This window comes from Pygocentrus nattereri, chromosome 24 (assembly GCF_015220715.1).
Source record: "Pygocentrus nattereri isolate fPygNat1 chromosome 24, fPygNat1.pri, whole genome shotgun sequence".
In the NCBI taxonomy this organism is placed as follows: Eukaryota; Metazoa; Chordata; class Actinopteri; order Characiformes; family Serrasalmidae; genus Pygocentrus; species Pygocentrus nattereri.
The window spans coordinates 12,979,491-12,995,491 of record NC_051234.1 but is presented as its reverse complement, the minus strand read 5'-3'; the positions used below and the strand labels follow the sequence as shown (position 1 = coordinate 12,995,491).

Below are 16,001 nucleotides of genomic sequence, written 5' to 3'. Positions count from 1 at the left end.
TTTTGTTTTGCAAACCTGCTTTGTAGCAAAATTGGCTACACGTTAAGGATACAGAAATTCGTTAATTAATGCATTCGGCCATTTTCATCTGGAGAAAATTTTACTGTTTGAGCCCTTTTTTATGATCAGCACTTCACTGCACATTCAGTTATTCACCACACACAACACAGGCAGTTAAATATTACTAAAAATAATTACACTAATAACAAGATAATGATGAGCGCATGAAAACAACAAACAAAACAACAAAATAAATACCGATAGGAATGTCAGTATCAGCAGGAAGATAATCTCAGAAAGTAGGTTGCGTGCACACTGTTTTTAAAGCAAAAGAGATGTACTGTACTATGACAACAGTAAGAACATCAATGGAATAAATTGAAAGATTCTTCACTTAAATTGTTATGCTGTTAGTACAATTTGTAATGTAAGAGTCTATATTCAATTAGAAGCGTTTTCGCTAGTGGTGTCAGACCTCACTGTATTACTGTACCCCACTGTATTACATGAAATGGTTATGAATACAAAGTAGTCCCAGAAGAGCACATTTTTTTCAATGAACCACTATTTCATCATCATCAACATTGTCAACATGTTCAGTAGACGTATAGGTTCACTGTTTCGTTTTGTTTATTTTTTGTTTGTTTGTGGATAAATTGAAAAAAGCTAGATTTGTGTTAGAGACATCATGACCCCCTGGTTCCTATCACCATCATTACAATTCTCTTTTTAAGCCTGTAAACCTCTAAATAATTGCTAATATTAAAAATTAGGTTATATGCTGCTGACTCAGCATGTATATACTGGATGTAGTAAAATAAATTAATACTATTATAAAACAGTGTCATGTAAGAGATGGAGGTCTGAGCTGTCCAGGAACGTTTGCTTCTTCCTTGTATACTCATTAAGGTTTATTTAATATTGTATGTTAATTGTAAAATCCCATCCTCTATTCATATTGCTCTTGTTGCATTATTGTTTCACAATCTGGTGTCAACCAGAGGAAGATGGATTCCCCTTTTGAATCTTGGTTGCTCTCAAGGTTTGTTCCTAGGGGGGCTTTCCTTGCCATTGTCACCCTTGGTTTGGGGTTTGGACCCATTTTGTGTGAGGCTGCTTTTTAACAATGCCTGCTGTAGGAAGCATTATACAAACAAATTTTTACTCGACTTGACTAGACCCTTGAACAGAAATGTTCCATTTCCAATGATTCCTTCAAGCTTTTGATCACTCTATGTGGTGCCCTTGGAGTTGTCTGGGCCTCTACTTCTACAGAAAGTAGACACAGTCTCAAGACTCCATTCATAGACATATGTTTAACTGTAGACTGATGAAGATCTAAACTCTTTGCCATTACATTGTAACCCATTCCAGTTTAACACAAATCAACAATTATTGATAGCAGGTCTTCTAATCTGCCTTTTATTTTGAGGCACTGTGTTACACCAGCAGATGCTTGTGAATAGTAAACTCAGTATGTTTAAGTGGTTAAATAAGTAGCTCTAAACCTCACCTTCAATCTCATTTCACTGATAGGTTTGCTAACTGCTGGCTCCAGGTAGTTGCAGTCACTAGCCTAGGTGTTCACATACTTTTTCCAACCTACACTGGGAATATGTGGGTGATGTATTCAAATGAGTGAGAACAATTCATTCATTTTTGAGTTATTAGTTTAGTTAGTTGAAAATTCCTTGGTGTGCACATCACCGATGGCCTCACCTGGACCCTTTATATCACCTGCCAAGCCAAGGAAGCCCAGCAGAAGACTGCACTGTCTCAGACCACAGGACCCATAACAGATTGTAAGAACAGCTGAAAAGATCACTGGGGTGTCTTTACGCTCCTGCATGATGCCAATCCACGCATATATGTGCATGTATACACACTAATATATATCATCCTGTGTAGAATTTATTGCGTTGTGTATTTATTGTTTTGTGAATTTGTCTTGTGCATTTATTGTATATACTGCATTCATTTCACACTGTCATGTATTGTAATGGTGAGAGAGTCGCAGACGCACGCAGATCGGAAATCAGCGTGTTTATAATAAACGGCAAGATTATCGATTGACAATAGAACAAAAACAAAATCGTAATCCCAGTCCGAGCCAAGGTCAAAAAGGTATATATCCAAAACGACAAAGACCTAATCTAATCTAATCTAATCCCATCTAATTTAATACAGGTGGAAGTCTTCAGGAGATTTAGATCTCCGCCAGGAGTGCGGTGTATGAAGTCACGTGAGACTCCAAAGGACTCTGGGAATTGGAGTCCCTGTCTTGCGAGGCTGGATCCGAGCACGTGGCATGTATCTGGAGTCTTTATGGTCATGTAATGTACTGCTGTTGTCTGTTGCACTACGCAACCTGAAGAATGCCATTTTGTTGTAATATATCGCTGTTGTCTCATAAAAACTCATATCTCAGCAATTATAACTTTACAGGAGAAGGAAAAAAATTACTTTTAATGTAAGCGAGTGGAACCAGATTTTTTTCCAAGTGATTTTGGCCCATTCTTCATAAAATTTACATACAATGTAAAGGGCAGCAGGCACTTTCAAATTATATCAAAAACTGAAAAAAACGATATTTTCTCAAATTTATGATAATCAGTGAAAGCGTCCCAGATGTGTATATTTTTCTTTGAACTCGTCCCAGTATATGTCAGCCTTTTACAAATGTATGGACATATACAATTCAGACTATGTGATGAGGAAAGTGAGGTATGTGAACAGCTGATCAGAGTTTTGGCTCAACATGTTATTTACGATAATTTTACAAACTAGAAATCCTTTATTCTGTTTTCTAGAGGGAAAACATTTTTCTACCAATTTTTGTAGAAGTTTGTGCTTTTGTAGGTCATGTTAATCTTTGGCATTCTTTCTGTCACCCCAAATATGTCAATTGATTACAGATCAGTATGTTTAGCAATTTTGGAAATGATTATTTCAGATGTCTCTTGTAAGTGTTTACACATTGTGTTTACCATTTCTTTACGTAGTCGTAGACAGTATCAAAGATGCTATACACTGGGCCAGTGTTATGGCATAGATGCTATGGCATAGAGTGGTACACATAACAGGGTTTCATACTTTTTTTCTTTTATGTTCCATTGAAATACATATCCTTATCCAAAAGCACTTCATCATATTCTGTATTTATTGAAATACCAACACACAGAGCTAGATGGTGTGAAGACCACCATCTGCTGACTGGAGAGGTTCCAGCTGGAACACTTGCTCAAGGTTATGAAGATTACAGGCTATCGCAGCAACAACTGGAAACAACCCGTCATGTCACATGCCGTGCTGTTTAGGCCATCCAATATTTCAATGATGAACTGACTGTTAAATATGAAAATATCACTTAATGAATTAATACATTTGTTTAAATGTGACAATTTGTTCTTAAATCTTGATTCATGGTACACAAGACAGTTCAGTTGTGAAAATGACTAGCATATTTATGGTTTGTCATATGCATTTGTGCACTAGACTATCTGCAAATGTTTATGCATAATGTACAGTTGTATGCAAACTTATCATCTTAAACATCTCAAGTCAAATTGCATGTTTTGGTAAATTTGGCATTTTTCTGCTAATTGTAGTGCACTATTTCTTTTGATTTGCTGAGTTTAACATATTAAAAATGAAACATAACATATTACATGTGTAATAACTTGAGCACAGGCCCTTTTTTCCTCATTATGTAAAATTCAGCAAATAAACAGTAATTGTGCATTAAAATGTGCAGAAGTATGTTCTCTTAATGTGTGTACCATACACTTTTATGCATGTGCCATACCAAGGATGCACTAAGCTGTAACTGGCTATTCAATTAATGGGCAATGGATTTGCAGAACACATTGTGCCACTAACAGTGGTGGACGAAGTACACATATCATGTACTTGAGTGAAAGTAGAAATACCCAAGGTAAAATATTACTCCAGTGAAAGTAGAAGTTCCTCCCTTTAGACCTCCACTTGAATAAAAGTACAAAGGTATTTGCCTTCAAATGTACTTAAGTATTGAAAGTAAAAGTACTAAAATATTAATAATGGCTCTAATGTTCTGTTATCATTTTTATAACAAGACTCGCTTCATAAACTCATTTTAGGTGAAAATACTCCAGTGTCTCTCTTGTTAAACCAATCTTTTAATAGAATGTCATTAATTAGTGATGCTGATGTCTATTAAAATGATCAGAAGCACAAAACACTGAAGGCAAACAATTTCCATTAGAACCGAGTGGCTCTGAAATCACTTTTACAAGTTTCTTTTTTTTTTTTTGCAACTTAGTTACAATTTCAATAAAAACCTCCTTTATAAACAGATACACAAATGACTTTTCCTTCTATATCTGTAAGTTCTCTATCGCTGTTGTATCTCGTATCTCCAAAACAATAACTTTACAAGAAAAGTTAAAAACCTACTTTTCTTTTAATGGAAGTCAGTGGAAATGAAAATTTTTCCAAGTCATTTTGGGCCGTTTCTTTTGATCCATTCATCATGAAACTTACACACAATGTAAAGGACAACAGGCATTTTCACACTGAAAAACAAAAAAAATGGAGATACAAGGTTTTTTGTTCCAACAACAGCGATATATGTTTCTGTTTGTAAACATAAACTAACCAAAACTAATCTACTATAAAATGAAATTGTTCGCATAAATTCAGAAAAAAGACACATGCCAGTCACTTCATATGTGTACATATTTATATATTATGGTCTATTTACACAAAGTTATGTTAGTTCCATCATTTAGGTTTTAAAATTAAAAAATTTACGCTGCTGCACTGATGATGAACTGTACGCTTGCACTGGGTCGGTATGTCCAACAGGTCAAAACAAGCTCAAAACAAAGTGTGCACTGTGCCCTGATGGGTGTTCTTGCTTCACGGTTCTTTTGTTTTGACAATAAGTTTTTCTACACACATAAATGACAGATTTCACATAATGTAGTAGAGTAAAAAGTAAGATATTTGACTTTGAAATGTAGTGGAGTGAAAGTAAAAAGTCGCTCAAAAAAATACTAATAAAATACAGATACACAAAAAAACTACTTAAGTACAGTAACGAATTACATTTACTTCATTACTATCCACCACTAACATGACAGATTATGTCTTAGCACAGATTTTTTTTTTGCAAAAAAGTATAAAGGGTTTATTCATTTACAGCATTACTTATCAGGCTTTAGATTATCTAAAGGTACTAGCGGTTGATTGGTCCATATGGTACTGCTGGTCTGCATAAATAGGACGGAGAAGCGAGGTATGTGTTGAAGGTGATCATACAGCCATCATGAGGTCTCTGGTCTTGCTCTTGCTTGTGGGAGCTGCTTGTAAGTATAAGCTTCTTTGACAAACTCAAGATCTATTACTTGCTCAATAGTCAACCATAAAGTATTTGGAATATGGATCATTCTGCCTAATTGGTTCAAAGACAAAGTTAAAAACACTGACTTTGCTTTTAACTGATTTGGATTTTAGACTAAAATCATTTTGCTTTGAACAGTCCTACACCTACATAATGTTTATTGTGTTAACATTAATAATTGAACATTCAAGTTTGTCACTAACAAAAAAACAATGATAATGCCTCCGAAAGTCTACCAAATGTCTAAATCGTGACAATTTTAGCTAATTTTAGCTAATTAATAATCACTAGCTAATACATGCTTAGTGAACACAGTTTTGAATTTTCCTTAAATCATAATTGCAGAAAATTTGAGTTTCAGTATTAACAAAACTTATTATTCCACATTGATTTTTAGACTTTGGGACACATTTACTTCAAAACAATTTGATCTAACTGTTCATAATGTGGTCATGAGGGACAGGGATGCAGCCTCACTTCCTGCTCTAAAATGTGTGGCTAAAAAAAAAAAAAAAAAAAAGAAAAAATATTCTTTTCGCAAGTTTAATTTAGTAGTCAGGGTTTGCAACGGCCACCTTCCAACAGAAAGTAATCTATTGTGACTTTATATACATTTAGCTTATTATTATCTCTATTAAGGCATAATTAGTTTAAATAGTTATAAACACCATTTTAAACAGATTTACAGTGGAAATGTGGTTTGTCAGTAGAATGGTCCATATACTCTGATACACAGTGATTGTTGCTATTTTTGTACAGTTGCTCTGGACGATGACAAGATTGTCGGAGGGTATGAGTGCAAAGCCCACTCCCAGCCCTGGCAAGTGTCTCTGAATGTTGGCTATCACTTCTGTGGTGGCTCTCTGGTCAACAGGGACTGGGTTGTGTCTGCTGCTCACTGCTACAAGACGTAAGTGATTTATTTTGGGACTAATACTTATGGCTTTACTGTTTTAGCTTTAACAGGCCTTCAGTTCTGTTTTAACCAGAAACTTGAAACTGTTCATATCTAACGTTGCTCCTTGTGAAACATTTGGACTATAATACTATTTCTATCCCTTTCCAGTCACATCGAAGTCCGTTTGGGTGAGCACAACATCCAGGTTACCGAGAACACTGAGCAGTTCATCCCTTCCACCGTCGTCATTAAAAACCCTGGCTATGATTCCTGGACCCTTGACAGTGACATCATGCTGATCAAGCTGAGCAAGCCTGCCACCTTGAACGCATATGTGCAGCCCGTGGCCCTGCCCAGTGGATGTGCTCCTGCTGGAACCATGTGCAGAGTCTCTGGCTGGGGAAACACCATGAGCTCCAGTGAGTGCACATCTCATTTTTATTAACATTGTTATCACTGCTATTGTTATCGGGTGTATAATATATATAATCACATAAATGTCATTCAGTACAACAATAGTGTTGAATCAACACTGAAACCCTGAATTCTGAATGTACATGGAAATAATGTCAGGCTGGGCATGCTAATAGCTAGTTACAGTATATTCATTATTTTAGACTAGACTACATCACATATTGTCTGGAACTGTTACATTAAAGTCATTGATTGACATGTTCCAATACCATTCTTTATCCATTGTCAAATTTAATAAATACAGTTACAACTGTTACAACTGAAGTCCTGCTGCCTTATGAAGATGAAAAAGATCCGGTCAGAAAGTGTCACCCAGCACACGGCCTGTTCACCATCCTGCCATCAGGCAGGAGATTTCACAGTATACAGGCTAGAACAACCCTGTTAATGAACAGTTTCTACCCACAAGCTGTCAGGCTTCTGAACAAGCTGTGAAGCTGTGGGGCCTTTCCCAACTACCATTTCACCCAAGTCACTCTGTCAGCATTGTTATTATATCAAATCTTAGTGTTAGTGTTTTATATATCATATCATATCATATCATATCATATATATCTTAGTGACCTAGTGTTAAAGTGTTATTGTCCATAGCAGTATGGACACCAAGTCACTTTAAATTACAATAACACTAAGTCACTTTAAAATGTATATTGTCTAAGAATTATATTTTGTGCATATTTTCTCTATATTTTGTGTATATGTAATATATTTCAGATTTTTTATTTTTTACTTATTTATTTTCTGAGTGATTAGCTGAGCCTCACCACAAACATTTCAATGCATAAATGTCCTGACATGTTATGCAAATGACAAATAAACTTGAAACTTGAAGGGGGAAAGAACATGAAACCCCTCCTTTTTCCAATCTAGTGCCCTATAAAGCCACATCCTCACCTACCGTTCCCATGACGTAGTGTTTGCAGTCCCCACCGCCACCCCATCTCTTCCCTGTTCCTCAGTCCTGCTACAGCTGTGAGGGGAGTCTGGCCTTCTAGCTACATGCCAGAAGCTGCCCAGAAATCCACCCCAATTCTCAGAGTTCTTGCCCCTTCTTCAGTCGATCTTCTCTTGTACTTTCACCAAACATTGAGGGCATGGTCTGAACTCACAAACAGCCAACCATCCCATAAAAATCAACAATCAGCATGGCAACCACATCACAGCTATGACCTTACTCTGTCTGTGCTATTTTCTCTGCTTTCTCACTTTTGCACTGTTTTGGTCATGTTTGCAGCTGCTGACCGCAACAAGCTGCAGTGTCTGGAGATCCCCATCCTATCTAACGCTGACTGTCAGAACTCCTACCCTGGCATGATTACTGATACCATGTTTTGCGCTGGTTATCTGGAGGGAGGCAAGGACTCTTGCCAGGTACACTGTGGCACTGTCTCAACACAATGTTCTATTTTGTTTACATGTTCATGACAGAATATGGCTTTACCACTGAAATCTGACCAAAGGAAGCTTTTATTCATTTACAGCATTACATTACATTACAATACAAACTTCACGTTATCTTTATGTAGATTGTTTTTGGTCTCCTAAGCTAAAGAAAATGTTGCTCATGCTTTAATGCACACACTTTCTCTCTCTCAGGGTGACTCTGGTGGTCCTGTGGTGTGCAATAATCAGCTGCAGGGTGTTGTGTCCTGGGGCTTTGGATGTGCTGAGAAGAACCAGCCTGGTGTCTATGCCAAGGTATTCTCAAAAGTTTATTTTCTTACTGGATATTGTGTCTCTCATTTGCAGTATGGTTGCATGTATCAACCATCCTATGTTATAATTAACATTCTTTTTCCACAAAGTGTTCAAGTCAGTGTTCTGATTATGCTTTTATTAGTTTCACCAGTGAAACTGTTTAAAACATTTAATGATTTAAAACATTTGGAACCACAGAACTCTTGCAAAAGTCACTTCTTCTCCCCTTTTTTCAGGTTTGCAAGTTCACCACCTGGCTTCAGCAGACCATGGCCAGCAACTGAATCTTTCACAAGGATGCTACATCTATCGCACACACAGAATGCAAACTCTTAGTTTGACATCTGTCACCAGCCAGTTGTAAAAAAACCTAAAAAATTAAAAACATTAAAAAAAAAAAAAACATTGTGTTTCTTTAATCGGCCATTCACACACTAGATTGTTTATTTTGCAATGCTGTGTTTTCTATAAAAAAATTTATTGGTGAAAAATTTACCATTTTAAAAGAAATCATGTGCCACACAGGACATAAACTGTTTACACTGGGGATTACAAATACAATGAAAATGAACTATTTTTCATTTCACCTCTGTTCTAATCAAAATGGTATTCATGTGGTTATCTGAATCAGAGTGAAAAAGAAAAAAAACAAAATATTGTATTTATTTCTCAAGCATTTTTAATATACGCTGCACGGGCAGAAGTATGTGGACATCTGTCCATCACATCGATATGAGCTTGTTGTACATTCCATTCCAAAACCACAGGTAAATATGGAGTTGTCCTCTTTGTGGCTATAACAGCCTCCAATTATCTGGGAAGACCTTCTGCAAGATTTTTGAGTGTGTGCGTGTGGGAACTTGTGCCAATTCAGTCAAAAGAGTATTTGTGAGGTCAGGCATTGATTTTGAACCATTTGTAAAATAGTCAGCTCTCTAGTCAGCGCTCTGAGAAAGGCCACTGGAATTCCGTCAGTCTATGTTTTTATAGATCTTGCTTTGTGTACAGGAAAGGACCATCCCCAAACTGCCACAAAGTTGGAAGCATACAATTTTCTAAAATGTCTTTGCATGCTACAGATTTAATATTACCCTGATTGCAACTAAGGGGCTTTAGAGGCCATTATCCCTCCTCTACCAAACTTTACTGTTGGTGACATTTTGGTAGATAGCATTCTCCTGGCATCAGCCAAACCCTGTACAAACACCATGGCAAGGAACTCTGAGCTGAGAAGCCATGTTACCTGATGGACTAGCGCTGGGCTGGGCATTTCTTGCTATCTGTTGAAGTGGATTTTTTTTCAGTATACCGCAATGTTTTCCATGTCTTCTTCTTATGCTGACACTACAATATTATCCATAATAATTGATCAAACCCTATCCAGTACAGTAGATAGCAATAACACTAAATTAAACTATTTGTTATTAAATTGTTGCCTGAAAGCACATTGTGTTGATCAAGACACAAACATGTAGAACAGCATCTCCAGTGAACAATGAAAGTGTAGACTGATGTATAAATAATTCCAGAGCAAGCTGCTGTTATGATTATGGCCTTTAGAGGGAAACACAGAATGACTGTTACAAGCATAAACCTGCCCTGTTCTGTTGGCCTCTTCTTCTTGTCACTAATACCAAGCTTACATTAACATTACCTTTATACATACAACCCCGATTCCAATGAAGTTGGGACGTTGTGTAAAACATAAATAAAAACAGAATACGATGATTTGCAAATCCTTTTCAACCTACATTGAATTGAATATACTACAAAGATAAGATATTTAATGTTCAAACAGATAAACTTTATTGTGTTTTGCAAATATTCACTCATTTTGTACCTTTCAGCATTAATGGTGCCTTCATATATGCAAATTACCCATGCCATGGGCACTAACACGCCCCCATACCATCAGAGATGCTGGCTTTTGAACTTTGCGCTGATAACAATCCGGACAGTCCTTTTCCTCTCTGGTCCACAGCACATGACGTCCATGATTTCCAAAAACAGTTTGAAATGTGGACTCGTCAGACCACAGGACACTTTTCCACTCTGCGTCAGTCCATCTCAGATGAGCTCAGGCCCAGAGAAGCCGGCGGTGTTTCTGGGTGTTGTTGATATATGGCTTTCGCTTTGCATGGCAGAGTTTTAACTTGCACTTGTAGATGGAGCGACGAACTGTGTTCACTGACAATGGTTTTCTGAAGTGTTCAGGTGCCCATGTGGTAATATCCATTATGGAATGATGATGGTTCTTAATGCAGTGCCGCCTGAGAGATCGAAGGTCACGGGCATTCAATGTTGGTTTTCTGTCTTGCTGCTTACTTGCAGAGATTTCTCCAGATTCTCTGAATCTTTTGATGATATTATGGACTGTAGATGATGAAATCCCTAAATTCCTTGCAATTGCACATTGAGAAACATTTTTCTTAAACTGTTGGACTGTTTGCTCACGCAGTTGTTCACATAATGGTGAACTTCACCCCATCCATGCTTGTGAATGACTGAGCCTTTCAGGGATGCTCCCTTTATACCCAACCATAACACTCACCTATTTCCAATTAACCTGTTCACCTGTGGAATGTTCCAAACAGGTGTTTTTTGAGCATTCCTCAACTTTCCCAGTCTTCTGTTGCCCCTGTTCCAACTTCTTTGGAATGTGTTGCAGGCATCAAATTCACAATGAGTAAATATTTGCAAAAAACAATAAAGTTTATCCGTTTGAAGATTAAATATCTTGTCTTTGTAGTGTATTCAATTGAATTTAGGTTGAAAAGGATTTGCAAATCATCGTATTCTGTTTTTATTTATGTTTTACACAGTGTCCCAACTTCACTGGAATTGGGGTTGTATAATGTAAACTTTCTTATCTTACCAAGAAGTACATTTTCATAAATAAAAGATATCATGCTTTAAAGATGCAGAAGTATTTGTACACATTAACAGTCATTTCTGATGCAATTTCATTTTCATGCTAAAATAAGTACATCAATGGCATTCACAACCATGAGTATTTTCCTGGAGAACCTTAAAAAAATGTCTGGCTTGTTTCTGATCATATGATCATATCCTGAGCAACATCTTAGTTGGGGCCCCTTACTTCCATCTCAGCTTTTTAAAAGCTGCATATGCATAATTTCTGTTTTCTTGAATTAGTGGAAGCAAATTTATCCATGATCAAGATATTTTTTCTGCCAATATCATGGATGACAGGTGCACATAAAGCACTTTGCAATAATCTCAGTCACCTAACAAACACCTAGAGTTGTCTAAAACCACTTATCTGGGCAGTAAGTGTGTTTTTGCATGTTAAACTATAACATAACGTCAATGTATAGTTTGATTCTGCATTTCCACCTAATGTCCCTAGGTGTCACATAGGTTTATCGGATTCCACCACAAGCACACTTGATGTAATGTAAGTATCAACTGAGCCAAGCCATTGTATTATAGTTTGTATTGTGTAACAATTATTAAAAACATTGGGCTACCAGCACACACACACACACAGAAACACACACACACACACACACACACACACAATTCTTCCAATAGCCTTCTGGCTTGTCCATGTGATCTTTAGCAAACTGCAGATGAGCAGCAATGTTCTTTTTGGAGAGCAGTGGCTTTCTCCTTGCAAACCTGCCATGCACACCATTGTTGTTCATTGTTCTCCTGATGGTGGACTCATGAACATTAACATTAGCCAATGTGAGAGAGGCCTTCAGTTGCTTAGAAGTTACCCTGGGGTCCTTTGCGACCTCGCTGACTATTACACGCCTTGCTCTTGGAGTGATCTTTGTTGGTCGACCACTCCTGGAGAGGGAAACAATGGTCTTGAATTTCCTCCATTTGTATACAATCTGTCTGACTGTGGATTGTTGGAGTCCAAACTCTTTAGAGGTGGTTTTGTAACCTTTTCCTGATGAGCATCAACAACTCTTTTTCTGAGGTCCTCAGAAATCTCCTTTGTTCGGGCCATGATACACTTCCATAAACGTGTTGTGAAGAGCAGACTTTGATAGATCCCTGTTCTTTAAATAAAACATGGTGCCCACTCACACCTGATTGTCATCCCATTCTTTGAAAATACCTGACTCTAATTTCACCTTCAAATTAACTGCTAATCCTACAGGTTCACATACTTTTGCCACTCAACAAATATGTAATATTGGATCATTTTTCTCAATAAACAAATGACCAAGTATAATATTCTTGTGTCATTTGTTTAACTGGGTTCTCTTTATCTACTTTTAGGACTTGTGTGAAAATCTGATGATGTTTTAGGTCATATTTATGCAGAAATATAGAAAATTCTAAAGGGTTCACAAACTTTCAAGCACCGCTGTAAGTGGCTTAGATGGTGCATGTGTGTGTGTGTGTGTGTGTGTGTGTGTGTGTGTGTGTGTGTGTGTGTAGTTTTTGTATTCTGGCATATTTTTAATTATAAATCTCTTTCCTTCCATATGCCAGCTTGTGTCTTATCTTGTGTCTTGTAAATAATGACACCAGTAATACAGTGCACCAGCAAGGTGGATTAAGGTTTTTCTCTTAATTTGTTTTTCATTTTTCTTGCTTAATTTCATTTGATTTTAATGTTAATTTTTTCATGTAATTTTTTCCCCATACATTTGCATTGTAAATGCTCAGCTGTATTGAAAATGAAGCCTTTGAAGCATTTCTGAGTGAAAATTAAGGTTGATTGATTGATTGATTATTATAGCTAAAACTTTTCTCAGGTGCCAATAACAACACTGCTTTTTGTTTTAGAACACTTCACAGTTCACTCGTCTATTGAGTTGCACCATTTAAATTGAAAGCAGAGCAACATTTAATTGATGAATGATTAAATTACTTAATTCATTCATTTAAAAAATGCAACGAACACTTTGTTTAAAATTCCCCCAAAAAGCATTTCCATAAAGAGAGGGCATTTTGCATAGATAGCACACGCATCAGTGCTCTGGGAGTGTTTATAGGCCTGGGAGTTGGATACTTGCAGCTGTTCTTCACAATAACAAAAAGCAGCAGCAATGATTTTGATTGGCATCATCATCTTGACCGCTCTGAACTGCATCAAAGGTATTATTGCTGTAATAACCATCATGTGGTCTTGAAATAAATGACTACAAGACCTCCTCATCTTTCTCATCTCATCTTTCCGTCTTCCTTTCCAGAATCCAGAGCGGACGCTACTGCCCTTCAGGCTCCTGCGTTTGCACTTGTTGAGACGGGACAGAGAGTGGTGTTGAGCTGTAAGACAAGTTCCCATATCGGACGCCTTTCAGACGGAGACTGCAAGTCATGCCTGGCGTGGTACTATCAGAGAGATGGAAAAACACCTAAAGTTCTCATCCGCGGTATCACAACACTTCAGTCTGATACTCCATCTCGGTTTGTAGGCAGTGGAAGTGACTATGGAACTGAATTCACTCTGACCATCAGTGGTGTTCAAACTGAAGATGCAGGGGATTACTACTGTCAGAGTTACCACTGGATAAACAGCAGAGGAGTGTTCCACAGTGATAAAGAGCTGTGCAAAAACCCTAACCATCTTTCGCCACAAGTGTGGCAAATGATATGCAGCACCAGCATCAGCATCAGCCTAGATTAATATCTAGACAGTAAGTAACAATGCACTCCAGAAGTACTGGAACATTAAAACTGTTATATTTGCCTCATTATTCAGTATATCTTGTGGTGCAAAAAGTTTTTTTTCATCTATGCTTTTCATCTTTAACAAAATTGATGGATAAAGATGATAATTTAATAAAAGAAAAATTCGAGACCACTACAGAAAACACTAGATCCATCAAAATTGTAAGTTCTTTCTTTCACCTTTTTTCACTGGAGGGCCATGTAAAAAGCTTGATTCTGTGCTCAATGAGCCATTTTTGTGTGGGAACATGTTAAGGATCATTGTCCTGATGGAAGGTCTAACCATGACCCAATTTAAGCTTTTTGTCAGAAACAATAAGATTGTAAAATCTCCTGGCACTTTATGGAGTTCATGATGCTGTGTATCTCATTAATGTTCCCAGAGTCTTTGGAGGAAAAAAGCCTGAACGTCACAGATTTTCAACCATTTTAGATTTTTTTTTCTGTATAACTATCCTTGTTTTTACACCAAAGATGTTCTTTGTCAAAAAATTCTATTTTTGTCTCATCTGGCCATAGAGACTAGTTCCAGTAGTGTCTTGTTGCAGCTCCAGGTGCTTACATTTGTAGTGAGGTGAAAGAAAAGGCTTCCCTCTGGCACACCTTTCAAATAGCTTGTTTGTAAGATCATTTAGCAAATACAAGCCCATTTCCAAAAAAGTTGGGATGCTGTGCAGAATGTAAATAAAAATAGAATGCAATGATCTTCAAATCATGAAAACCATATTTTTAAAGGAAAATACTTCAACGATGACATAATACATGTTGAAACTGAGAAACTTTGTTGTTTTTTTTAAATACTAGCCCATTTTGAATTTAATGCCAACAACACGTTTCAAATAAGTTGGGATCAGGGCATGTTTACAACTGTGCTGTATCACCTCTTCTTTTATTAACACTCTGTAAGAGTTTGGGACCTGAGGAGACTGACCGCTGTAGTTTTGAAAGGTAATGTTTTCCCATTCTTGCTTGACACAGGATTTCAGCTGCTCAACAGTTCAGAGTCTCCTCTGCCATATTTTTCATTTCATAATGTACCAAACATTATAAGTGGTGACAGGTCTGCACTGCAGGCAGGTCAGTTTAGTACCTGGACTCTTTTAATACAGAGCAATGCTGCTGTAATACATGCAGAATGTGCACTGACAATGTGTTCTGAGTGAAGGCATGGAGAGGGAGAGGCAAGTTAGTAGAGTGATGTCATTGAAATTTGTTCCCTCAGTGGTTCTAACATTAAGCGCTACAAACCTTCACTCTGTAACACTAAACTACACTACAGTAAAGCTAACTTCTGCTAGCGTTCTATCAGACATGCAGTGTTAAGTTAGTGCCAAGCTAACGGTGGTGTACATTGACTTTCCCACATTGGGTAATACACTGATGGTAGCACTGGTTTAAAATCGGACATTTAAAGCCTGTAATGCGCTTTATTGTGTATGTTTTAGTGTTTCAGGAAATTCTTCAGTAAATACTTCAACTTGAAGCCTCACTCTTAACACTAGAGGTGGCTTTAGTACAGTATGCTTCACTTTACTTAGAGCAGACAAACACAACTTATGAGCTCTTATAATTTGTTAAGAACAGTACTTATAATTGAGAAAAAGTATAGGTCTTTTCACATTAGCTTTCTCCTATGCTGTAACCTATGTTGTCTTTTTGTTGTGTCAGCTGTATTGACTTACAGTTGTGTGCCTTTTGGTGTTTTATCTGCATTGTTCCCCTGAAGTGAGAACAACCGCACCTTACTCCAGGGGTGTCCCCTGACCCCAGACCCCCTTCCCCCTTTCCCTTCTTCCCAAACCTTTTGATTGTCATCTTCCTCCCCCAACCCCAAGTATTTCTACTTAACCCATGTCAGACCATGTATTCATCAGACTGGAGTACTGACCA

The 16,001-nt window shown here is 37.3% G+C and overlaps 1 protein-coding gene across 1 annotated transcript; it reads left to right on the top strand.

Annotated features, from left to right (window-relative positions):
* The first annotated feature begins 5,235 nt into the window (after positions 1-5,235).
* On the top strand, positions 5,236-8,842 carry LOC108431067 (trypsin-2). The gene is made up of 6 exons (XM_017703971.2): positions 5,236-5,348; positions 6,143-6,293; positions 6,450-6,700; positions 7,990-8,126; positions 8,352-8,453; positions 8,690-8,842. Exons 1-6 carry the CDS (start codon positions 5,309-5,311, stop codon positions 8,735-8,737), a joined length of 729 nt encoding a protein of 242 aa, XP_017559460.1. The 5' UTR covers positions 5,236-5,308; the 3' UTR covers positions 8,738-8,842.
* Positions 8,843-16,001: the final 7,159 nt, after the last annotated feature.

What these genes read in the sequence shown, in the direction of transcription:
- LOC108431067 (XM_017703971.2), top strand. Translation starts at nt 5,309, where the DNA reads ATGAGGTCTCTGGTCTTGCTCTTGCTTGTGGGAGCTGCTT. An exon ending in CTTGCTTGTGGGAGCTGCTT is followed by an intron (nt 5,349 to 6,142) that starts GTAAGTATAAGC and finishes ATTTTTGTACAG; the next exon opens with TTGCTCTGGACGATGACAAG. An exon ending in AGCCTGGTGTCTATGCCAAG is followed by an intron (nt 8,454 to 8,689) that starts GTATTCTCAAAA and finishes CCCTTTTTTCAG; the next exon opens with GTTTGCAAGTTCACCACCTG.